Here is a 27041-nt window from a genome sequence, read left to right on the forward strand (position 1 = left end):
ATGCACTATCGGAGATGAAGTTAACAACATGTTTTAGCTATGTTTTTGAACTAGGAATTGTTTCGAATGAATGATAAAACAATTATTGAATTCGGCTTTCGTATAATATGAAGAATTATGGAGATCTCGGAGAGTGTTATCCACCTCGGCCTATGGCGTCGACGGATAATACCCTCCTCGATCTCCATAATTCTTCATAAGATACTCAGCCTCATTCATTAAGTCAAATAAATTATACGAAGTGTGAACGAAAACCAAAATAACTTCTCTCAGATCAATATGCGTTTCTGGGAAACTGCCCACCTACCCCTCCCCTAAGCCGACATAACACTTACTTCCCACTCAGGGCAAAATATTGCCTTAGGGGAGGGGTAGGTGGAAGTTTCCGAGAAACGTATAATGGTCCGTTTTTACTTGGTCGTGGGGGGGGGGGGGGGGGATGAAGGTTTCGCCACATGTAAGGGAATGCGGATTCCGGAACTCGAGAAAATTTTCCTTGTGGAATCCAGAATTTAGCAAATTTTTGCTTTGAAATTTGGAATCCTTGGCTTTGGGATTTGGAATACGGCTAAAGGAATCCAGGAATCCCACTAACGATTGGAATCCGGATTCCCAGTTCCACTGACAAAACATCCAGAATCCAATACCTGGACTAGAATCCACGGCGTGGAATCCAGAATCCAGGACTGTCTTGGATTCCCTGACATGGGTCGAGAGATTAAATAAATGTTTTACAAAGGTAACATAATTATCACTTCTCCACTTGACTCTAAATCCCAGTTCAAGTTGTGGAACTATATGGTATTTACAACTGTACAACTTTTGACAAACCCTGTTTGGCCCCTTTTAAATAATTCTTTATAGATTGTTAATTTTCTCATTCTCAAAGTGATTTTGGTATTTTTTAAAATCTGGTTCGTAAATATCGTTTTATGCCGTTAACACAGGCTGAGCTTAGGTTTTGTTCTTCTCGATATACTCTTCAATAAACTTTCTTCTCATTCATAGAAGTAGTTAACTTACGTTTGTCATTTCAATCTTAACTCCATGTCACTACGAATTCAAGCTCAGAATTATAACTATGTATTAAAATCCACTCACTGATTTACCCTTTGTTCAATCTAAACATTCTAAGTTGGTGTGAAATCTTTCACCTGTCCTGACAAAAACATAATTCCGCGACTTATATGAAAAAATAAATAGAGCATATAATAGTTTCATACATATTACAAAGCCAAATTCGAAAAATATTTTATCTTATGTGCGTTAATTTTATGTGAATTGAGTAAACAATAACTTTGATAAGTATTCATTTTCTTTCAGCAATTCGACACATGTAGAGCCGTTCGTATCAGAGGCGATTCTGTGCTCTAAAACCCTGATATACTTATAATTATCATTTTCTGCAATAAACATATAATTACTATTTTCTTTTCTTTTCACTTCTTCAGTTAAAGGCATGAAAATCACTTGTCCTATGTGTTCGGTTTCTCTGGAACAGTTGTCATCTCTTCTGCTTCTTCCCGCAAAGCGTCCGCTTTCTCTTCTAAGAGCATCTAAAAACAAAATAAATACCATTTTACTGCCATTTCCCGGTTCTGAACTTTCTCTTATTAGCGAGGTCAGTCACCTCTAGCTTTTGAAATCTGGCAACTTAAAGATTATTTTCACATTATCACTTTCTTCCTGCCCTTTCGCTGTTGTTTTTGTTTTGTCGTCAAACGGACAACTAGCCTGCGTAACAGGCGCCGGTTTTGTTAAATTTGTCAGGGTGAAGGACGAAATTTTGCGTATATAAAACGTAACCAAAAAACATTAACCGGCGCTTGCCACGCAGGCTAACGGACAACTGGCTCACACTTGTTTGAATGAAAAATCAAGCAAACTTAAGTTAACCTTAGCCTCATATAGATTCTCCTGAAATTATGCCAAAAAATCCTGCAACATGTCTCTTTGTATTTGTTTTTTCTTCTTTCTCTCTTGTAATTAGCTCCGTAAGCATGTCCCGCTTTAGATTAGCCATTGCTATTTGCGGGTGTGCAAAACTTGTAAATTTTTCTGAAAAGCAATACAGAAAGTGTGCGTAGGTGTGTACGCTCAACACCCCAACCCCACGAACAGCAACAAGAGATCCATCCAGTTTAATCAGTTTTACCGGTTTTACCTTAGCAGCTGACACGATCTGATTGGCTTGTCGTCTTGACAGGTGCTCAATATCAGTCATAAGGGAATTAACATCGGCCCAGGCCAGACTGGTAAGGCTTTTATAGCCTGCTTTGAATAACTGGCGTGCACGAGCCTGCAGAGAACAAAGAAATATAATCATCACCACTGACCAATCAGGTAGTGGTACACCACAGAAAGTACAATTGACGTAAAATGCAACAATAACACAAGACTAACTACGACAGAACGACTGGACAACTGAAAATTTGACTAACTATAAACGACAGTTTATCTGTGACAATAGACGGATCGAAACGCACCAATGACATTACGAGCCTTCATAGCTAATAACATCAATACTAAACTGACAGACGACCAATAACGTCGCGACTTAATTAACCAATCAGGTCAATAACCAGAGTTTAATACCATCAACTGACGTGATACAACTCACTTTGACTCTGAAGATGACTACCGCACAGGTTGTCAAAACATCAGTCACTGTCAGCAACAACAGTCCTATTAAGGACTACGTTCACCCGGATGATCATACTCAACCTACTTATGAAATGACTCCTGGGTTCAAATCTTTTACAATAACACAAGATGTAACAACTTTTGGTGCAAAATGTAACATTAACTCGAAATGTAACAACTTTTGACCCACAACGTAACAACGTTTCAACGCGAAATGAAACTAGTTTGACGAAAAATGAAAATAACTTTTTAAAAACCGAAATGTAATAATGCAAAATGTAACAGCCTTGAAAAAACTGAGAGACTTGGATATAAGCCCTTTAAATTGTCTGGTGGTAGCAAAAGCAGGTTTTATGTTACGTTATACGTCAAAAGACATGAAAACAAGTACTCTTCAATGCAAAAAAGTACTAAACAGTCAAAATCAGCATCGAGTTCTTCTAAGGTCAGGGCAACTAAGAACTAATTCAGGAGACTTGATTGCAGATTTCACCACTGTTGGACAAACTTGACCCGTCACGACCCCTGTTAGTTGAACCTAAAGAAGCAGATGCATTTCTATACGGCTTTACTAGTCCCCTTACGCGACCCCGCGTCCCCCTCCCAGAAAAAAAACACTTCACGGAAAGGGCCTTTTTTTGGAAGCGAAAGAAATAAATCTCTATTGACCTGCTTGACACCAGGGACCTCCATAAGAGGAACAAGCTCCAAGGTAGCAGTGTAGGATAACTTCTTAACCATGGCCTCAAGTAGTAAATTCACTCCCCAAAACTCCTGCAGCTCCTGTGGAGTGACATCACAAGGTCATAAACCATACAGTTCCTGTTGTCATTAATCATTGTAGAACAGTTTTCAAAAACGGTTGAACCTCATTAGTATGGAAACCAAAGGGACAGACTCAACTGTTCGAATTATGGATTTGTCCGAATCATACAGATAAGGAATGTACGAAGTCTTGTATCTTTGGAGACAAAAGGACTGTCCGTGAATGAGTATTTCGTTTAGTTTGGTATACAAATGCAGTTTGTGATTAGCTTAAAATCTCCCGCCACTTTCTCAGCCAATAAGAATTGAAAACAAATCCAAACGTCACTTAGTCGCCCGCGTTTTCCCGCGCTTAACACGGATCATGTGTTTTACTACGAGTTCTGATTGGCTGTTTGAATCCCCTGTACCTCTGACCGCCGGGGTAGTGTGATAACCTGTTATGGCTTTAGGAAACTCGATTAAAACTCGCATTCGTGGAATTTTTAGCCCGTCGGTAACTGTAAAAACAAAGTCTCCTACTAAAGAGCTGGAAATATAACGTTCTATTCGCATTTTCCACTAACAAAACTTTCACCACTTTCTGTTTGCAAAATCAAAGATACACCATTTCTCAATCTTTGGAAAACGATAATTCCGCATAAAGAGTCCAGTAGATGTAGAGTTCGCATTGGCCTTAATGTTTTGTTAAACATACAGGATCATTAAGCATGCGAAGTTGCCATTTTAGTTCGTTTACTGAAAGGTGAAGTAGGAGGAATTGGGCTCAAACTATCGAAATTCAAGACACCGAATTTGTCAGGCTGGACTTGAATTATTTCTTTTTTCGCAAGTTTGCAAGACGAGGCCATTATTTAATCAGTTTACTGAAATACCGGTGTTTGTCGTTTATTCTCGTAATGGGCGATTAATCCTACTAATACTGGTTAGACGTACCTGAGTGAAATGCACCATGCATGAAGCAAATGATGAGGCTGAAGTTAAAAGATTCTGCACAAATCCTCGTGTCACGTTAAACAAACTAGCAACGTCCCAGATGGTGTTCTCTTTCATCAGTTTGTACAGGATGAGAGTTAAGTAGAACCTCTTGACGGAAGCTTCTTCACTGTCGTCCTACAAACAGCGAAAAGACAGGATTTTAGCGACGACCTCACGATAACTGGTTTCTTTACTTAAGTGCCCCCAAGGCAGTTATTTTGTTCCCTTGGTAACCCCCTGCCAGCTACCAATCTCTCTAAATGACAAGAGAAAATACTAAAACAGAAAGCATGACAAAGTTAAAAGATTGTATGACAAAGACCAACATAAGATTCAAGCGCCTTGATAAACTCTCTTTTGACTCGTCACAAAATCCTTTTCCATCGATTGCTTGACACGCCCAAAAAACGTCTGTGTAGAATGCTACACGATTAGGCAAGTTAGAGGGGCTAAAGAAGAAAGCAAAATTTCGAGAAGAAAAGAGCAATACTAGTCTTGTACCTTCTTGACCCGTTGACCTGTAGCTCTTCTCGATAATAAGCTTTCTGTGGCTCCAACCAATTCAGCCACTCGCTGTTCTGAATCACCCAAAGACAACACCTGTAATGAAATCATATAAGACGTGAACGAGACAATCATGATCACAAAAGACATTACAAAGATACAAAAGTAGCCACGTGTTCGATGGACCCTATTTCTGCCTCTTTTTCCACTCAAAAAAATCCTTAGAGACCTATACTACCGTCCTTAAAAAGGTTTTTCAACTAATATGGAACTAATTTTAATATTTTAAAACCATCTGATTTTGTTTAGGTGTCTGTTAATATAACCGGAAGAAATAGTGACTGTTGACCGTAAAAAGCCAAAATGTTTACCGTTAACCGTAAATTCCACCATCCCATTGAGACAAACTCGTTCCCACTAAAGTCAAAGTTTTTTTTAACAAAAAAAAAACTTCCGGTGACAATTAGCCTAAATATCATCCGATTGCTTCGAGTCGTTTTCTCCTCGAGGGAGTAAAAACGACTCGAAGTAATCGGTTGAAATTCAGGCTAGGCGATAATTTGTTTCCTCTTTCAAATATTGGTAGAGACAGAGGATGAGGTCATTGACCTCATTGTTCAATGAGGGCGCAAGCAAATCATTGGTTGGAACATCTACATTCTGGTTTTTAAATTAAGTTTAAAGGATTCCTTTTTACGCGACGCGTAATTTTCATTACATTCCGGCTGATTTCTTTGCGTATTTCTGTCTGATCCGTACCTGTTTAAAATAAGTCATCCATTGCGGCTCAATTGAATCCCTGATGTCCAGCGGCGTCACAAGATAAAGCAGATGCAGTTCATTGGTTAGTACCAAGTTCTCCAGTGCTCTTGTTACCTCGCGATAGATCACAGGACTGCTCTCCACATCAATGCACCCTGTAAAGGCAATGTTGCCACACACGTAAGTGCAATTAACGGTGTCAAAGGAGCAGTGGTTGCTTAAATTATGTTTTTATGTCCCTAAGACTGCCGCTAAAGTTGAAGTACCCATGTCAAAGCGAGTTCCACATTTTTTGGTGAAAACGGAGCTAAAATTATAACTCAGTCATCTCTTCTATAATTAGGAACTCCAAAAAAAAGATACCAATTCATTTTATCGAAAGAAAAAATGGCACGATCGCTTTTTGGTCATTTTTTTACAACAGAATGGTTTAACTTACAAAAGCTGGCCCAAATTGTTCCACGGTTTGCAATCCATTTCCATCCTGGTTATTGCTGGCAAAAGACACACGCTTAAAGTTGAGGTTCAGTAATAGAGTTATTTCAGGCTTTCCAATATGTTATTAGGATTTTGATGTAAAACCGAAAGATCGTGATATAGCTGCTTAAAACAACGTGAATTCAATTTTTTACGACCTTAAAAAAATGACTTAATTTAAAAGGTATTTTGATCAGCACTACTTTATAGCTTGTTTTGAAACGCTTTTTTAGTCCGGTTATAAAACCCCCGGATATAAGCCCCCCCCCTCCCCCACCCCATACCACTTACGAAGTTGTATAACCCCAGCGCTTATATTATTCTGTACTAGGACACGTCCGCAAGTATTTGCCGCTAAGAAACGCACCTTTAAATGTGGCCTGTCCCAGATGGGTGACTTCTATATTCCTGCTCTGTGCTGTGTTAGTTACTATGACATGTCCGAGTTGTTGTAGTGACTCAAGTGATGTTTTAAGCTCTTTATCTATGTCAACTGACTGCGCAGGTGACTGTACAAACAGCAGAGTGTTCTGCATGAACTGCTTAAGTTCATCAACAGTTGAGCAAAGCTGTTTAAGAAACGAAAGACGGAAAGCTAATATTTTTATCAACACAGATATCAAGGCTTAGGGTAGTGAGAAATTTCAATTACTACAGCTCTTAAGCTCTCAGTTCCGGTAATTGATCACCTGTTCTATTACAGTTTCTTTTGGTGGTCCCTTTCAAAGGTTTAAACGTTTAATTAATTAAAACTAGAAATACGTGAACCGCAGAACCTATTTCCTACCCTTCCGTATTCATTAACTCGTGAATTCAGTAGGCCTGGGATGTTCGCCTTGTTTTAGAGTGTGTACGTGGAGTTATGAGGCACATGGCGCACTGACTTTCCTTGCCGACGACTTTCCGCACATTTTTCCGGCTTCGCCTATTTTCCCCACACCTGAAGAATGGGCAGCCAGCCATATTCACGTAACATTTCAAATCCTTGACTGACGAGCATTAGGCCTACCTTTAATCCAACAAGAGTAAGAAGCAACACCCGTAACCCTTTGCCATTTTCATGCAGCAAGCTGCTGCGACAGCTCTCCAAAGGACCTGAGAACAGGTGACTAATCTGTAACAAATATAACAATATGAAAACCTCGTTCGAGGTCAGTATTGGTAGTTATACTCGTAAATGACCATTCATCATCATGAGGGGATTATTACTTCTTGTTTTCATAAACAAGATCTCCTTAGGAGGGAATGTGCTAGCCCTTGCATCGATGACCTCTTTTATTTTTGAAAAGTTTTGAATGAGCGTTTTTTGCATTCCGCCCAAAGTTAAAGCGTTACAGCGTGGACATGTTAACCCTTTAAGTCTCAAGGGTGACCAACATCAATTTTCTCCTAACAATATCCATATGTTGCAAAGATGAATGGTTATGAGAGTTAATAAAATAATCACTAAAGAGAAAATGCTTTGATCTGTTATCAAACTCTCTCAGCTAATTCTTTAAAGAAATGTATGGAGATCAGTATGGAGAATTTATATGAGAATACTGGGGCTTAAAGGCGCTAAAATAGCGCGACGAAGTGCAAATAAACACGGAACTAAAAAGGACATTATTTTGTAAGTATATACAAGCAAAAACTAATGATATTGGCGTCATGATGTCGCTGAAACGTCTGAACTTTATTTCGTTAGTTTTTACTAGGTTTATAAACTAAAACCATCAAGATAGAGTAGAATAAGTTACCAGGTGTTTTGGATTCTCGGAGTCTACAGTGTTCAGGAGTGTACAGTAAGCAGTTTACAGTGTACGGAATAAACCTGTGAGTTCCAAAACTGGTGCATGACTACTCTTCTACAAGGATACGACACATATCCAAATCAGATCCAACCTATAAAAATAGCTGGGTTTATACACAGTAAGTTCTCGCACCACTTTCAGTAGGCTCGATTACCAGTCAAGGGAAGACCAGAAATCGAGAAAACGGAGGAAATCGAGTCTACATGACAGAAAAAAAAAAAAAAACAGAAAAAATTAAAAACAAACAAATAAGGTGTTGAGTCCCTGAATAATTCCCTTGTCTTCTTCAGAACACTTCCTTTGACGAGGAAGGCGAAGGCATAGGCGAGCCTCTTGTTACCATGCAAAAAACTGCGGCTAGATCAAACAAACGCGGCTGCACGTTCACAAGAGAGAGATCCAAACAGGTTCAGTTTCTAGACTTTCAGGAAGTCCGTTCTACCACTGGGTCATCGGCCGTTTTCCCGACTTCGTCGCTCAGAAAACTCGACTTGTGGGCAAGTCTACTCGCTTTGTTTCGTTTTTAGCATTTCAATAGTATAGTTTATTTAGTGCCCCCAATTCGCCTTATCTGGTCGAAATAATTTTACGTTCAAATAAAGGTTTTATCTATCTATCTATCTATCAGTTTCCTGTTGTCAGTGATTGAAACGAGTCCGACCTTTGGTCGAGGTGTCAAAAGTCGGACGCGACTGAAACATAATGGGCGCTTTTCTATTACAGTTTTCATACTCTATTAGATTAGCTTATCTGTCGCTTTAGAACTTCCTTAATCTTGACCTGAAAAAGAGTGCACTATCACGCTAAAAACACCCTCAAAGTTTCATTGCACGCAGCTTATAGCGTGTAATCATGTAGTAATGCATGCTGAACCTGCAATGGCGTTCTCAAATTTTGCTTCAGTACGACTGAATTTGTAATTTTCAGTCACCTAATGTTTGGTGACCTGTGTTTAATACTCTGATTGCGGCGGAAATGCTAGTCTGCAAGCTCAGCTTAGATTCACTGTGGGTACCGATAACCGCAAGTTGACAAGCATAGCTATTTGTAAAGCCGCGTAGCACTTGGGTAAACCGGCGCCGCGGTTGTTTCGAGTGTTAACCTTTTCTAATTCACTCTTAGACGTGAGTGCCTAAAAAAAAAATTACACAAAATTTCCAAATTTCATTTAGTAAAAATGCTTAAAACCAAGAGCACCATGTGAAAGTGCTGCCCAACAGGTTTCATTTGAATGGTCACATCATAGGATTTTTTACAGTCTCAAAAGTAGGTGCCATCTTCCTACAGGCATAGATAGCTGATGAAGTGATATTTCATATAAAAATATATACATCAAAAAACAACACCATTCACTCACCCTGAACCATTCGGGTTTTTATTAATCACCCTGGGCATACTAACTATTCTCAGGGAACGAAAGGATAAGTCGAAAGGAAACGGAAACTGTATGTTCTTGTGGATAATATGAAATGAGAAGCTTTACAACAAGATGGTAGCGCAGTCGGCACGTGCAGTACAGCGTGCAGCACGTGCAGCACGTGCAGTACAGCTCCCGCGCGTTTTTCTTATCCCTTTTTATCTTATCCTTCTGTCCGGATGTCTTAGGACAACCTTGGTCGTCCCGGGATTTTTAGGTGGCTCTTTCGTCTCATCCAAAACTTTCAGTTACCATGTTGCCGGTCCGGTCAAAAGAGTTCGCGGACGTGTAGTAGACGTACTTTCATTGGAATATTCTAGGGCACGTTTTGTCTTAATACCGAAATTTTAAGGAGGCCTTTTACAATATTAATCACAATATCTTGATAATAAAATCTGAAAACCACAATATCCATTCGTAAATTAGAAGAAAAATTCCGCGAATATCATGGACGAATGGAATGGTAATCCAGAAATTTCTAGCCTTTCTCGAGCTTAAGAAATTTCTAGGCTTGCAGTTTCGCGTTGCCGAGATTTCAAACTTTAGCAAGGCGTTCAGTTCAGTTCAGTTCAGTTCATTTTTATTTAGCCAAAATACAGTACAATGCAAGAATACATATAGGAATTGTAAGGTTGCAAGGGAGCCCAGAGGAAACCAGAAGGCTTTATGAAGCCTGGGCTCCCCAGTCTAAAAGAGATAAGTAAAATAAAATGATATTCTCGGAGTGATACGTTAAAAATAGGAACCAAACAGAGACTGAGTTAAGTTATGAATTCAGAAACAAGATAGAAAAAAAAATTTAACTCTGGATTGGAACAGAATACTTTCCTTTGTTAGTACGGCAGAAAGGAATATAAAATTGATTTGAACTACGCGTTCATTGATTACGGCCGCCATGTTGTTTTCATCAAGTCGAAAGTGCATCACTTTAATCGCCCAAAACTCAGCAATGATTCATTGATTCGAGATCAAAAATCCGACAAACACATCGCAGACGGATACAAAAAGCTCGTTCATACCTTTAAACGCGAGGCTGTACAATTTTTTGTGGCAAAAAACCTTGCCGTAAATCACTTACCGCTGGAAGCCCTTCCTGCGGTTCAAACGTGAACTGCAAACTGCAAACGTGACCGCAAGGCCTTGGTCACGTGACATTTTGCGGTTTGCGTTTTGCGGTTTGCCGTTTCCCACGAAAAACCTGATGCTAAAGGTCCCTAATATTTGCCCCTTCGAACATTTATTTTACCATGTTTACCGAAGAAAGTCGTTAGATTCCCCTGAAATTAACCATTCTGATTGTGCTAAGTAGTCTTCTGAGTTAATTGAAGCATGCGCTTGAACATTTAACTTTATACAAGCAAAATTGACTTGCTATTAGAGACGTGCTATTAGGCCTAAAAGAGGAGCCAGGTGGAAACAGCGCGACAGGATAATGTCACGTGTCCACTCGAAATGTTGTGTTTTCGGCGGCCTTTATCATCGGATTCGGGGTGTGGGCGGATGGCCAATCTGAAGTAAAAAATATTCGTTTTCGGATAAAATCTGAGAGAAACTGTTGTTTATTTAGAGAAACTATTTCCTTTGTCGTTTGGGAGGTTATGCGTTCATGCACATTCGAATAGCGTGAAAATTGAAAGAAACCTGTACTTTATCACGTGACTGGAATCGGAACACATATGGTCGATAAACAAGTATACAAACCGTGAACGTGATAACATGAGGAAATGTTACCATACTCCAAGTAGTACTAGAAGTAATCCCTCAAAAGATAATCTTACAAAGGTCCGGTAAATGAGGAGATCAAAAGCTACACACGGTTTATCGGGAGTTGACTTGAGGCCCGGGGGTATTAACTCGAGTAGGTTCTGGGTGGGTAAATGTTGCTCAGGTCTCCAATTTTGGATCCTCGATGAAAGATACCTCGTCCTAGAAACAGGCAAATTTTCAATACCTCGTTCTACAGCACACTACACCGTTCTAAGAACCCTGCTGAATGCTGGGAAAGTTAGACCCGTTCTAGATCGTGAGTAATAAACTAACGAGCTCATTTGGCGACGCATACTCGTACAGGTATTTAGGGGAAGAACTAGCCCCTCCGAGGCTTGAACATGTTATTCTATGGAATTTCTTTTTCATGATTTCATGATTTGAAAATGATAAGCATTTCCTTTTTATTAAGCCTTTCCTTACCCCACCAAACTATTAAAAATTGACCCCGGCTTGGGTTGATGAGTGGAACAAACGAGCCCCGCAACCAGTTGCAAATTTACGAGTCCCCAGTGCAAAACTCGCGCTTTTTGGAGCAAAATGCAGTCCATCATGGACACATGTATCTTGATAGTTGTGTTTACTTTTGTAGTCTGTGTTCTTCAAATTCTCTTTTTGTACGTGATAGAGAAAAGCAGGAACTTAACGAGGTCGAGGTTTAATGGAAACCGTCAAGGCGGCGATGAACAGTCTCGGAGGGAAGGAATACCCAGAGGAGGAAGAAGAAGAAGAAGAAGAAGACAGCCCGTTGAACAAGAAGAATGATATGCATTTGGTACGCTAGATTTTTTAAGTCACTTGGTGAATGTTAGCTGTTTTATTGTTGTTGTTGTTGTTGTTGTTGTTGATACCATTGTTTGCTTGGTTCGCTTTGCTTTGTTTTGTTTGAAAATGGTTAAACAGTTTGTTTTTAACTGAAGAGTAAGCACCATTTTACATTTCTTCCACATAACCAAACTTCAAAAATGCCGTGGTTTACTACGCTATAGGTCAGAAAGCAAGTGGCAAAATGTCATTTTAAAAAAATGTAAAGAGTTTCAGTTCCTAGGAAATTTTCACATAATTTGCTAACTCTAAAAGGGCTCTTACATTGAGCTTAAACATTGTTACAGATCCAGTTCCCCTAGAGCTCTACAACATAAATGTGGATGCAAATAATTTCCGACCCTTTTAACACAACCACAAACACAACCTAACAAAGCTCCACATCATTTAGACCAGAATAAACTAACTAATTTGGGGTGTCGTTGCGTACGCTTGAACTTGAGACTATTTCTAAAACGTATCAGTAATCTAGAAGCATAAAAAAGTTTGCAGTATGCCTGCCGCGCCTATGTTGACCACGTAGGAGGTAGCGTTTCCGAGCGGTTAGAGAGTTAAACTTGCAATCCAAGGCCCCGATTTCTATTCCTGCCCTGACCGCTAGCTGAATTTGTTCTAGGTAGTCCCAAGTTCAAATCCTTAGCCACGCTTGTAAATAGCCAAATGGGTTGCCTCCAGTCATGAGTTGGAATTCTTACCGGTTAAGCTTATCTTAATCATTTGTTACTGTCCTTATTTGTTAACCAAGAAGTACGGCTGGATTACCAGTTATTGTGTTACCCTATAAACTATCATCTTTTTAGCGACATCAATGAATCGACGAATATAATCTGCTGATTAAACTATAAAATTTAAATATAGTTACAAAGTAGAAACGGCCATGTTGAGGCTATTTCTAAAACTTATTTCACTGTAATTGTCTTGTTTTTGCACGGAACAAAAAGAAAGACGGAGGCGAACGAAGCACCGGGAATGACGAAGGAACCTTCAAGTTCTAGAAGCGTTAGGAGGATCAGCAGCGGACCAAGTTGCAACAACATCTAGAGATATTTTCATCCAGCTGGCTGCCTTCACAGATTCCTAAAATGACCACGAGCGTTTACAGTAACAGTGGAATAAAAGCCAGCGGAACTTGTATAAAGTGACTTTGGAAGCATCGAATGAACAATGGAAAGCTTCTTGCAGAAGAACATTATCTATAACCCTTTTTTTTTCAGTACAACCTTTTGAGAGGACAAGAAAATAGTTTGCTAACATTTGCCATATAATTCGTCAAAAAATTACTGTGCGGTATGTCGCAGATAGATTAGCGTCAGTAGAAGTAGTCATTTTTTCTTTGAGGCCAGCTCGAAAATACCATTGTGCTCTTTAATGTGCAGGTTTGGGTTGTACATCCTAACTGTTTCGATCTCTTTTGTTCTCATCACGAGCTGTGCATCAACCTGTCAACGATTTGCGTATTCAGCACTTTTATTTACCAACGGAGCAGCGCTGATGTTAGCTAAAATATACATGCGTCACTTACCACGAGTGACTAGTCAAGATATACACGTATGTGTTATTGACCACGCATGAGGTCAATATAACTAAATATTATGAGTTCTTTTTGCAAACAGAGAACGAGGCCCGCAATATCCAGCGATATCCAACTCGCGTGATACATGTATATCAAATATCAAGTGAATTCTCTTGGAATCAAGTTATTACGGACGCATACAAGTTCAGAAAGAGGAGCAAAATTTCATTTTCGTACATCTGCGTCCCCTATGAGATGTCACATTACAGAATTTCACTTCCTCATCACGCACAGGGCGAATCAAGTGAAAAGAACATGCAGAGTTGTTGCTTTGCTTAATATCAAACAGTTTTCATCAAACCATTTTTAACCGAAGTAAGTATTTTAATCTTCGTTCTAGCTTTTGATGCCAAAAACGATTATTAAACACAAACTAAAACAGTTTTTATTAAATCAGTTGAACCGTAGTTAGTATGTTTAATCTTAGTTATAGTGTTAAACCTTAGTTGTAGTCTCAGTTTTTAGCTGTATGTTATTTAATGTATTTTGAGGTTTTGACCTTCATTTTAGAGGAATCTCCGTAAAACCACCCTTAGGTGATTGGAGGCCTCCTCTTAAAATATTATTTACAACTATTGAGGCAACTATTAACTAAAACCACCCTTAGGTGATTGGAGGCCTCCTCTTAAAATATTATTTACAACTGATATTATTTAGAACTATTATTATTTACAACTATTATTCAACTATTATACAAATATTCGTCATTAACACATTGTGAACGCTATTTAATTTTCCCCCTTTTTAGTGATTTTTTTGTCAGTGATTATCTTAGTAAGAATGCAATTGACCTTGAAAATAGTTACGTTCTCGTTTCCGTCGCCGTTGCTGCCAAAGCTTCCTAATGTTTACCGACTGGACACCGGGTTAAGTTTACCTAAGTACATTGTCAGCTTTTAAAGAAGCAGTCCGCCAGCCAAAGTTCTGGCTAATTCTCAATAATATCCATATTCTATTATGTAATTAGGCTTTTTATTGTAAATAGATATATCACGTAATTTAAGGCTTTATACTGTAAACAAGTTTTTGGATTTCCCTTTCTTTCTCTATTATTATTTTTTTTTCTCGGCTTATTAGCAACTATATTGACTTTCGACAATTATGTTGATTGTTTTGGTACTGAAATCTTCACAGTACCAAAACAATCAATATAATTACAAATGAAACAAAGTAAAGTAAAAGTTAAGTAAGAAAGAAAGGAGCCACAACTATAGATTGAATATTAACATAAAAAGAAAAAGTACTTGGCTATGTACAGCTTCTACGCTACTCGTATGGTAAGAAAGTTAAATTAGAGTTCGGATATATAACAATTTAGAATATTTTCAATATAAGAGGCACTAAGATTTATGATGTTTTCATCACACATAGACATGATATATAAAAATAGTGCCTTGCAAGACATATTCGTAAAATTACTATTTATCGAGTATGGGCTCTCCAAGAAGATAGCCCTTATATGAGAAAGTGATGAGTGAGTACATTTCAACAAATAGTGGAATTAATCACCAATTTCGGATCTATTACAAAGGGGGCAAAGCCTCTCAACTCTGGCATTTTTGCTGGAGGTCTAATCAACCTCATCAAACCCGAGATCAAATAAAACTTCATTCATTCATTTATTCACTCACCTTGGGTTTGTCAGCATCTTTGATGATTAGAATACTTTCTCCTGACGTGTCAATCCCAGCTCGCCCCGCTCGTCCAATCATCTGTTTGTATTGACTTTGACTCAGCAACGCACTTCCAACATAAGGAGCACGGACGATAACCCTGAAAATAACAAACAGTTATGAGAATTATGGTTTTTCAGTATGTGACAACGGCACCATTCGAAGTTCATTTGGGCCAGTGCATTTTCTGATTTCACCTATGGTGTTCAAAGCTACAAACAAAAAGCACAGCAGAGTAAACAGAATGACAAAAAAGTATTGTGCAATATCTTTCGATTGAATGGTCACAATTAAGGCTTTCTAATTTATAGAATTAGTACCACCAGCGACCTTGTACAGCATAGTAGAAGTACCACAGGAAATACTGCTCAGTAACTTGCATTTAAGTGGTCACACTTCAAGACTTCATCCACAGACTCAAAAGTTAAAACAACCTTGTACAGAAGCCTTTCATTTGAATGGTCATCCTTAAGGATTTCACTCCCCAAACAGAAGTTACAATCGACACCTTGTACAGCATAAAAATCAGTACCACAGGGAAATATTTATTTTATTAGCAGGTTTCATCCCAATGGTCAAGCTTTAGGATTGTAACAATACCCTCCGACCAGAGTCTCCTTCGATCTTCTGTTCGACTCATCTAGGAAAGATCGAAGCGACTCTGCTAGCAGGGTATTGTAACCACGGACCGACACAAAAACTTGATCAAAACTTCGAAATCAAACCTCTTCGCTGGTAAATTAACCCTAGCTGCCAGCGTAGAAGTACACGTGAGAAGAGACAGCACACCCTGACTGTAACCGTCTTCAATGAGTTTACGTTCATCCATGGTCAGTCCACTGTGATGGTATGCTACACCAAATGGAATAGTCTGTTTTAAAACAGGACAAAGGCCGCTCGCTTCATTGTAAAGAGCTTTCATTAGGTCATGTCTCTCTTTCGCTTTTACTTGGCACATTTCCCTGAAAATGTAGAAACATGCAGCTACAAAGTTCGATGACGTCGGAAATAATTATTTATCTATTATTTGACTAGGAGACTAGTCCCGCCGTGACAGCTAGCTGTATTTGTTCACGGTAGTTCCTGAGCCATCCTCCGGTCAGCTGGAATTCTTAACCCTGTTATTTTTTAATAAGAGTATTTGTTTCACGCATTTGCTCGACCCCACTAGCATTAGTGCTATATTTTTCCTACAGGGCGGAGTTGTTCAAAGCTGCATGGGTTAAGATAACACAGGGTTAGTGCAAGATTTGAATTCAGATTTGAAAGCTTAAAAAGCATTTCAGCTTTAATTGTTTTTGTCTACAAGTTGATGACTGGAAGCTCTAAAAATAACAGAGGTCTAAAATTATTCGAGAAAATGATTTTGAACGCAAGAAAAAGAAAGCCGGGTTAAGCTCTAATCGGCCTTCGAACAACTGGGCCCTCATGGTAAAGAATGGAATTATCATTATTACTACAAAAAGTAAAACACAAGACTATTTCACAAGTTTTCTTGCTCATTATGTCGTTTGCCTTCTTTCTTTCTTTTTTTATTCATCTCCCATGCCCCCCGCTTGCCCCTGATCCTAACAGTATACAAGGAGCGTACTGTCATAGGGAAACATCTGTTCATTTACCGTTTCTGTCCAAGTTTCTACTTTGAATAACCCATGCATTCACAAGCAGATCTAGTGATGCACAGATTGTCTTAAACAGCGGTCTAAGTTAAACTTCGTTTAAATAAGCGACCCTAAAAGGTTAAAACAAGGACAACATTGACTATTTCACAGTCCCTTATTTTTCCCTAAGATCGTCGAGATCCAGCGCTATCAGTTCCGGGGGGACATTTTGAATGAGTGTCAAATCTACTTTCGTTGACGATTTGAGAGGAAGCGAGAAAAATATTTTTTCTTTCCCTCCCCCCCGCCACCCCCGACCAACGCTATAAGCCCTTCAAAAAAATACTTTGATTTAGTGGAGAGAGGGGTTCTTTAAAGTCTAGCCTGTTCCAGGCGTTCAGATTTTAGGGACGACGCAAAGAGATCGGACAGATGTGAGAGGAAAAACAGCGAAGGGGTTGAGTTGCTGGTTGCGAGCAAAAGAACCTCCTCTCTCCCCCTCTCCCCTTTTCTTCTCCTTATTTTTCCCTGCTCTCTGATGCATTGACTTCGCGCTGCAACTCCACTACTTAGACGCCTGGAACAGGCTATTAGAAGTCCAGCTTCAGAGGAATTCTCTACGTCCGACGGGATGGGATGCAAAAATGGATTAGAAAGGAGTATACAAAAATACCTGTATATGCAGAGTTGGATACGGATATTTTCAGGCTTACAAAGTTAGCCCTGTCAAATGCTTTCTCCACAATTTTATACCTATCTAATATCCCTTAAGAATTGACCTTTATTGAATAGAATCTCTTGAGGCTGCAAAATTATATCCATTTTACCTAGGCATAGATTTTACCAGCAGTAAGGCCACACTTTGGCAGTTCTTCTTAGTAGAACAAAACACCAGACATGAATGCCGAGGAATAACTTCCAACACAAGGGTTAGTAACTGATCAGGATCACGAAGTAATAGCTCCTTGTTTTGGCCCTGTAGAACAAGCAATGTCTCAGAAATTAGCCTGCCGAAAAAGCTCTTCATTTGTGTTTACAAGCAGTAGAGGGAAGGCCGGGTCTTATCAAAAGCAAAAATCCAGTTTGCTGGTCACTGCTATCGGGCAGATAAAGAGATTCATCTCTCATCCTCTGGCATCCAGTAGGTAGTGAAACTAGTGAAACAACTAAGAAGGGCCATTTTCAACAGATATTATGTAGGTTTTCTAAAGATGTTTATGAATTTTCATTTAAGACCAGTATGAAAGTGAAGAAAAGTGACGATTTTATAATTATATTATATTCTTAGAATTACAGTACCCATCTGAATTTTTACTTAAAATTCACTGATTTGAATTGTGCACGTGTACTTTCACATGTATTTTATGAATCTATTATTTTGTTTTCGCTGTAAATAATTAGTTAACATTTGTCCGCATTAGCCTATGGCTGTGTTAATCCTTAACCAAAGTATGTTTGTATGTATGTTATGTAGATCTCTACGAATGTCCCGACTGCACTCCGGAGGCCAAAGGATGATGATAATGATGATGAAATTTGCAAAAATAAATCCTCAGAGACCAAAAAAATATTCTTACACAACTGCAAAATAAGTTTTTGCAGAATACAAAAAATTCCGATCCTCAAAATTGAATTTCTGCAAAAAATTTAGTTCAACATGGCATGCTGAAAGCAAAAACAGGACAAATAAAAACTTATTATAGCCTCTTATTAATTCTCTACTTGCAAATGCCATATTTGTTTACCTGTTTATTACTAATTCTTTTAAATGGTTTGCCATTATCTTCTTCATCTTCCGAAGCTTTTGGAACTTTATAAATATCACACCCCACCTTCACAAACTCTTTCAACTCCACCTGAATGAAAGTGGTAAAAACCAACCATTAAAATACAAATAAATGCTTTAACAAAGCTGCGAATATATAGAGGTGTTATCATGACAACTGGACCGGATAATTTCCTGGTGAAAAATTAATGAAACATTGAAGGATGTAAACTAAAGGAAAATAAATGCTAAAATGCTTGTGGACTACCAAAATTGTTACCAGGAAGGTTTTTCATCAAAGTTTTAAGGGGGCAGGTTCCACGCCAAGGTCCAACCCCTTACCCATCTATATACCATTTTTGACAGAAAAAGTAGCCCCTTTCTTATTCTTTCTATTGATAAATTGTACCCATTCACATACTGTACCTAGCTAAGAACACAGTGCATTCCTTTTAACTGTTGTTAATGAACTGTCTTTAATATGAATAAATCACAAAAACAGAACATTTTCTCAAGTGGGAAATTTAGTCAAGTGGTCATTTTTTTAAAATAATTATAGGAAGAGAATAATAAATTAATAAGAAAGTTGTCTTTATTGACAATTTTATTCTTCTGTAATGTTTACCCTTAAGTCATAAGTCATCACCCTTAAGTCTCTTGTGTTTCTCCTGTACTTTCTACTCAGGGTGCTTTCCAAAAGTCAGAACTGGCCGGCCAGACCATGGCTGCACCACTCATTTTGAAAATGAAAGAGGCTTTTTCAAAGAGTTTTTGATGAAAAACGATTTTGTTCGTGCATACTATTTAGCATTTGACTGATCTGACTGGATAGCTTTCATTAAAACTAAAATTCTCATAATGAAGGGAATGTCCTGGCCGGTCAGTTCTGACAAATGGAAAGCTCCCTCAGTCTTTGGACAGTTCAAAAAATGTCATAACTAAAATAATGTCATACCGGCCTGAAATCATTTGAATACACCTCAGCCTTTAAAAACTCCTTCAAGTCTGCAATGTTACTCAGAGTTGCACTCATACCAATAATCTGAGTAGTGGCTATAAAATGAAGAAATAAATAAAAACAAGACTTTTATGGCTGTGTAGATTTAACAATTATTCGCCGAAGGCGAAGTTAATATTGTTGAATAATTAATTGGATTATTGAACAGTATTAACTGAGCCTGAGGTGAATAGCTACAGTAAACCACTTCACCATAAATCATGCTGTTTGAACACCATGAAGTCTTTTCTTGCCTTCAAAGTCATCAGCACTTGGATATTCGTGTATTTTCAAAAAGGCTTCACTATGAAACTTTGGCAAAACACCCAGTTCACGACAGCGATTTTGTTCTGCTTTATATTCACTGCTTAGCGCGGTGAATATAACGTCACAGTCCGAGATAGCTAACCAATCAGATTGCTTGAATTACCAAGATCACTGAGTGTGTATATACTAGAACATTACATACAGTGGAACCTCAAAATAACGAACCTCCATGTAACAAAGTCCTCAGTATAATGAACAATTTTCTTTACCCAAGTAATAGTAAAATGTATGAAAAAGAACCTGAATAATTATAATGAAACCTCAATATAGCAAACAAATTTTGCCGCGCCCATGCATTGGCCCTTCGTTAAATCGAGGTTCTACTGTACCATATTTTATATTTTTACATTCTGAACTCAAACTGCTTTGAGGCAGAAAAGTCTGTACTTACAAGAAGCAAAAAGGACCTTGGCTAAACACATCTCTAACGTAGCTCCTCTTCCTGCTTCACCTAACATGTACAGCTAAATTGGTGCAGTACAAGAGATGTTAAAAGGATTTTAGACCACAAAAAAACTTAAGTAACCAATTTTGACAGAGAAACAAAAATGGGTCACAGCGTGCAAAGAAAGTCATGTCCGATAGCCCGGGGCTAGTGGATTTTGCTATCAAGCTAATGATTTTTGTTCTTAACTTGCCCGACGGGCAAGTGCTGTTTTTTGGGGAAATTCAAATTACAGAAGGATTGTAATCCATCCTGCAAATCAAAAAGGGTTTTGGGGCTAGTTGAAATGACTTGTGGGCTAGTACATGCTAGCTACAGCTTGCCCGAATGGCAGGTTGTAAAACTGACTTTCTTTGCACCTGGGACAACAGCATTGTTGATACATTTTTCCCAATATCCTTTACCAAGCAAAATTGCATTACTCATAAAAGAGATACAGTTGATGGATTTTTCCTATGGGGATGGGGAGTGGGGGAGGGCAGGGTTCCAATCTTCTGCACTCAGGGTGATGAAGGTGTGTTACATGTAATAGTTTCTCGCTTTCTTCAAAGTTACAAATTTGAACAATCTTGTTATGAGATGGTTGAAAGGCAAAGTGCATGCTAAGCAAGTTTTATTTTCATGCTTTCAAATGAATGTTATTGTGAAAATTTCAGCTGAACAGTAGTTAAGCACGGCTTATAAACAAAAATCCCTACTCTAATGAGTCCTGGTTTTGTTTGAAGGGTGGGCACCCCCAGAGCCGACCCACTGGATATGCTACTAGTTGTTATCATTAACAACAGCCAGAATTATCTTATTTGTCCCTACAGCCAGAAGGCTGCAGATTCCTAACCTTCTACACAGAAGTTCTTTTGGCCACTCACAGGGGAGGTCATGCGCTACAAGCTATTATCTGCGTAAGACACTAAGGGTCTCCACACCCTTTGTAGACAAAGTCTTTTGGCTTGTCAAGCAAGAAGATCGCATTATAAATAATCAAGTGGGGCTGAGGAGTTGAACTTTTAGGCACTGCCAAAAAAATTCAAATCAAGCTACTGGCCAGAGTGAGGGTTTAAAATCAAAGAAACCCTTTTAAATGTAGTGCCCTTAAATGTGGAGAGCATCTAAGTATCCCAAAATCTGTCAAGTAGGCTATGAATTTCTGGCATACATTTTGTGCAAAACAATACAATAGCCACTTTGAAAAACCACTTTGTTTACTCACTTAAGATTGCACACTGAAGGTCAAAGAAAGCTTAAAACTAGTGATAGTTGTAGCATTGTAGCGTTCCCTCAAGTCCAGTTGAGCATAAACTTATTTGCTGAATGTTGTCATAAGGAGCCTCAGAGGAACTGGTGCAGGTTAGGTCACCGTGATATATTTCCATCAGGTTTCATGATTCATAATTATTACTGTGGGTAAATTATATGCTAGCCTTGTTAATTACCTCATCTACAACTAGCAGACCTAATGTTGAAATTCGGCTTTCTCCAATAAGGCTGTTCACCAAAGCGTTTGCCTGGTAAAAGAAAAAAAGTACATTGTATTTCAAGTAATCAGTATCCTTCGCAAGTGATTTTAGGGTCATCACACAACGCTCCGCAGGAAGGAGGGTTGCGTGACAACACTTAAAATGACTGCAAAGGAGACTATATTTTCCATTGATAAATTTTTTAATGGGCTGATGGCAACCACAGACTTTGACGAACATGCTGTAAGAAAGCCCCTTAGAGAGGTACTTCTTAGGGCTTGGATTTGGACTGTCTTTTATTAAAACCCATTTGCCCCTCAACCGCCCGTAACTGCCCTTGCAGATCCAGCTCCCTTCTACCGCTTGTGACGTCATCAGTTTTAAATGCCAAGGACAACTTTACCCGCTGCCTTGGGTAGGGTGAAGAGATCTTTCAAACCATACTAGAATGAGCATGAGACAGTCAAGGAGACCGGAGAAAAAGGAAAAAAAGAGACATGTCACATTGACCTAAAAATTTTCCAAGAAAATCTTGTTACACTACCCACTTACTTTCCTTTCATCTAATCCTAAGATCATAAAGCTCTCCCAAAAACTTCTCCCAACCAAAATGAAGCCTACTAAATGCCCAGCAAAAGAAAAAAAAGGAGGCAATGAAAGCGAAAGACAAGGGGAGCAAAGAAAGCAAAAAGAAAAAGTCAAGACTGCTGTCTCACTTTTAAACCCAAAAACTCGAAATTTTGATTTCTGCACATGTCCGAACTTCGCAAGCTGATATTTAGAATGTGGATCAGAAAGCCGTGAAATGTATGACCTGCCAATAGCTTTGTGGTAAGTTTTGGCTCTTCATAGTTAGGCAATGACTAGAAAACGGCTTGACTAGCTTCAAAACGCATTTTTCCGCAAAATTCCCATGGACAAATGAACCTGAGACCTGAACTACTGTTCTTAAGATACTAACCCAAAAAATTCAGACCTGTCCACAGGACTTACTTTATATACTAGGTAAAGCTTTCAAAACATACTAAAATGCCTTTCAAACTTCTAAAACCACAATTTATAGGCCGTATACTTCTGAATTTAAGTTCATATCTAAATATCAATAATTATCTTTTTATTTGAAGAACTTTGAAATATACTCTAACTTGAAGCAGGTGAAACAGAACTCATGAATTTTGAAATAAGTGTGTTGTACCATTCACGATAGCCAAATAAGGTCAGAAATGTCTTGCAGCAGCACCCAAACTAAAACATGAACCCTTAAACAGCTGCATCACTGTATTCATGTTATTTTAAGGCCCTGGGTATTGGTCCTGCCCCGGGAATCGAACCCGTGACTTCCCGCTCTGCTGTCCAGCGCTCTACCGACTGAGCTAATCCTGCCGAGAAGTGACGGAAATAACTGTGTCGTCCCCAGGCTCCACTCTCCTGCAGTAGACAAAGAAAGTAGGGTGTCATGGGAAGATGAAAAACAATGCATGCAATGATACCCATGATACCATGCACGACAGGTAAAAGCAAGGAGTGGGGCCTGGGAGAGAGGCAGGTCCAAGGAAAAAAGAGAGTGTCTGGAGGCGAAGCGGCAAAGAGAAGGTCCAGAGTCCTACTCTGCCTGTAAATGAAATTACGCGCATCGCTTAATTTTTGGGAGTATATTTTGTCTTGAACACTTAAAATTTCTGCGTCGAAATTTCTCTCCCTGAAAAAAACTATTTCAGCTGTTTGGTAAAGATTCACAGGAGAGTCGACGGCTTAAATAAACTTGCCTCTTTGGCATGTCTAATGATTTTTCGTTTTCTTTGATTTCAGAGAAATTACACATGACACATTACAAGAAGACCTCAACACGACTGTAAGTAATCGCAAGGGAAAAACATTACTGGAAAAAGTTCAATAGTTGACCATCTTTTTATCGAGCGTTAAGTTCTTGCTACTCTGTCTCTCAAATCTCAGCTCTCCGTTAAAAATTCTCTTTTTTCAGCTCAATTCGTATAACAGCTACCCACTCAGCAGCGTCCGTATTTTTCTGTGATGCCAAAGTATTGTAAAACTCTGTTCGGTATCAGTTTGTGTACATACTACATAGCTAAAATACTGCCTTGAACAGCGGAAAAGCCCACTGCTTTAACATACAGCAAAGCAGCTCAGTTTCATTTAAACAGGTACACTTCAGGATTTCATTCACAGACTCAAAAGTTAGAACCTCGTTGAACAGCATAATAAACAGCACCCCAGAACCCAGAAAACTAGTGTTCAATAGTTTTCCTTTGAATGGTCACACGTGAGGGTTCCTTCGCAGACTTAAAAGACTCTACAGCATAACGAAAAGATACCTCCCCAAACTCAGAGGTTGGTAGCACAAAAACGAATTGTAACGATAAGGGCACAGTAGCGGGTATCAAGTCATAAAGCAAAGCAACTCCTAAAAAATATGATTTGTATGCTTGTGTTTAGACCTTCTGTGGTAGACGCGTAGAGATCGAAAGCACACCACTTGAAATAACCAGAGCATTCATGAACATGACAGTAAGCGACGAGGATAAAAAGGCGCTTGTTGTAATGGTAGGTACCTCAGTATTGAAGGTTTCGTCTTCGATCTCTCATCATAAAGTGAAATTGGTGTTCCCGCGCGCGAGCACTGGGCGTAAAGTGAAGTAAGACTCACACGAGTGAATGCTGTGGTTTGGTGCATGCGCATCGCGTAAATAAAACAAATGCCCCGGCTTTTCTTTGTGTTGGGAGCTGTTTACATGAAGGGCGGTAGATCCTAGAACGAGGAACAACTTTTCGTTGGGTTTACATGCAGAAATTTCGTTCCGTACCAAGCGAGTAAAGATTACCCACTGAACCACCGAACGAGCCGCCGCCATCTTTGTGCGGTTTGTCCCTAATACTAGGATCTTCCTAGTGAAAGCAGTTTACATGGTACTAGGATCTTCCAACCTCTCAGCTAGGAAGATCCTAGCGTTAGGGGCAAGTAAAACCTTTTTGCATGTAAACTGAATACAGAAAACATATGGCGCTAGGATGATCCGCCCTCTAGGATCTTCCTCCCTCCTTACAGCCCCTTAGAATATTTTGAAGTTGGAGGTTTTAAAGGCAGTGGCTTTTTTTTTTCTCTGTTGCAGTAATTGAAAGCTGAGTCATTTCACCGATAGAGATTACTTGCATGTAAAGGAAATTGCGAGGCAAGCATGTATTCCATACTTGTACATATTCATACGACAAATGTATATTGTAAATAGTAGTTTTCAGAGTCGTTGATTGTGGAATGCCGAGATTTTAGTGATTTGTTTGCAAGCCGAGTGTACGTATCGATCCATTTTACCACATTCTCCATTAGCTAATCTGCACGGGAAATTTTGGTGTAAGCCTCACATCTCAGGTAAATTAAGGCATGGGCCTCAATTTACCTTAATTTGCTGTCTTCAAAAGTGAGGGGGTGGTCTATATCTAAGAGCTTTAGATGAAAGGACATAAAACTTTGCCAGCTAACCACATTTGCAGTTTGTGTCAATTTTGTGCTTTAAAATTATGCAAATTAGGTCACATGACCTCCATCGGCTGAAAAAGCTTGTTCTTGAAACGGTAACACTTTTTCGTGTGTCTTCAATTATTTTACCGGTTGCATAATGTTAATGCCGTGTAATGTATCACTTCTGTGCTTGGCCTTTTTTAGATATTTAAAATCGAAGGCGTTAAGATGGGATACAATTGCTTTGGGGGACTGGGTCTAATTGAAAAAGCCGTTTATTTTTTAAAACAGTAAAAAATTCAAAAAAGGCCAAGCACAGTCTTGTAGATGCTTGCATTACACATTGTCCTAAACCAGTCCGGTTTAATAACTCACAACAAAAAGTGTTGCCATTTTTGTTTAAAGACTTTTTATTGTTTTCTGGCCGTGTGGAGTCACGTGACAACATTTGCATAATTAAACATCACCCAATTGACAGAAACCACACATGTATGTATCTGGCAAAGTTTCATCTTTCTACTGCTTACGTGCTCAGAGATAGACCACCCCCCATCACTTTTTTACTGAATCATTGGGGACCCATGCCTTAATTTACCTGAGATAAACAAGTTTTGTATTGTTGTGTATATTGTACAAATTAAAACCAAACAGTAAACTACGTATTGTTTGAATTGTTCATTTGTTTTTTCTTTGAAGCATAAGTACATGGCCTCACGCGGTCTTTTAATTAACATAACTTGTAAATTCACAAAGCATAATCTATCAATCTTAGTTCTCTGTCTTTTTCAAAGGAGACCTCCCTAAAGCGGACACTCAAGAGTTAGTCGCTGTTGTTTTTCACAGCCATTTTCTTTGACCCTCTTTTAGAAAGACACCTATTCTTGTGGCCTGTGTTCCTTCAGGTGTTCCTAGCGGAGTGCACTCTACGAAATTTCAGCTCCAAATTGAGAACCTTGTTCTATAGTTCGAAGCTGGAAGAATAGATAAATAGAAGAGAAAACTTTTCAATTAACACGCGAGACCTCGGTTGTTCAACGGTTCGGATGGCGCTACCCACCACTATCCAATGGAAAAGTGAAGTCGAGCTTAGCTCCACTAACGGCCACTTTTCTGGCGGACAGTCCCTACATTGACTCTTGCTTAAACCTCTCTACAACGCCCACCTCTCACAATGGCCAAGGTGACTGTTGTAGAGAGGTTCAGCTGTATTACGAAAACCCTAATTTATCCTGCAGTCAGATAGCGCTATCCACCTTTATTTTTAGAAAACTTCTGCAGTCCACTCCAGTGAGCAAACACAATTACAAGATAGAAGTGCAGGCATGGGAGAATAATTTTACTAATCAACGGTATTTTGTCATCCCAAGCCTGTAGTGCGTCGTTGTCTTCAGTTAAGTTAAGCATCACGTTACGTCAAGCGGCAAACGCGAATTTGTACCACGTGATCAAGTTTCTCATTTACTTGTCGTTTACTGTTCATTATTTCTACACAAAAGTCAGTAGTTTCACGCAATTTTTTATCCGTAAAAATTGTTTTGAACAGTTTTTACTGGTCATTTTCTATTTTGAGATTCTCAACTTGAATCTGACGTTTACCGTTTGCCGTATACGTGAAGCTTAAACTCTCTTTTGTTCACAGGATTGCGGGAACGGCCTACTGGTAATATCTTTTTGAAGTACTCTTAGCTTTGTGCGTACACATGTCGATCTGTCAGAGCCGAGCTCCGAAAGATGTGAGCCGAATCGCAAATATTGACACCCTATATTTTGCTTTGATTCAATCTTTTGTAAATGAATGTT

At 39.0% G+C, this 27041-nt stretch overlaps 1 protein-coding gene across 1 annotated transcript; it reads right to left on the reverse strand.

The window, feature by feature from the left end:
• Window positions 1-1475: 1475 nt before the first annotated feature.
• On the reverse strand, window positions 1476-24636 carry LOC140932425 (helicase POLQ-like). Its single transcript, XM_073382035.1, has 16 exons — window positions 24589-24636; window positions 21743-21814; window positions 20259-20331; window positions 19499-19596; window positions 18524-18634; window positions 17606-17754; window positions 15903-16139; window positions 15136-15277; window positions 7139-7243; window positions 6497-6698; window positions 5650-5807; window positions 4888-4986; window positions 4345-4521; window positions 3313-3426; window positions 2165-2299; window positions 1476-1556 (listed from the first exon to the last, which is right to left on the reverse strand). Exons 1-16 carry the CDS (start codon window positions 24634-24636, stop codon window positions 1476-1478), a joined length of 2001 nt encoding a protein of 666 aa, XP_073238136.1.
• Window positions 24637-27041: the final 2405 nt, after the last annotated feature.

Source organism: Porites lutea, chromosome 3 (genome assembly GCF_958299795.1).
Source record: "Porites lutea chromosome 3, jaPorLute2.1, whole genome shotgun sequence".
Lineage (NCBI taxonomy): Eukaryota > Metazoa > Cnidaria > Anthozoa > Scleractinia > Poritidae > Porites > Porites lutea.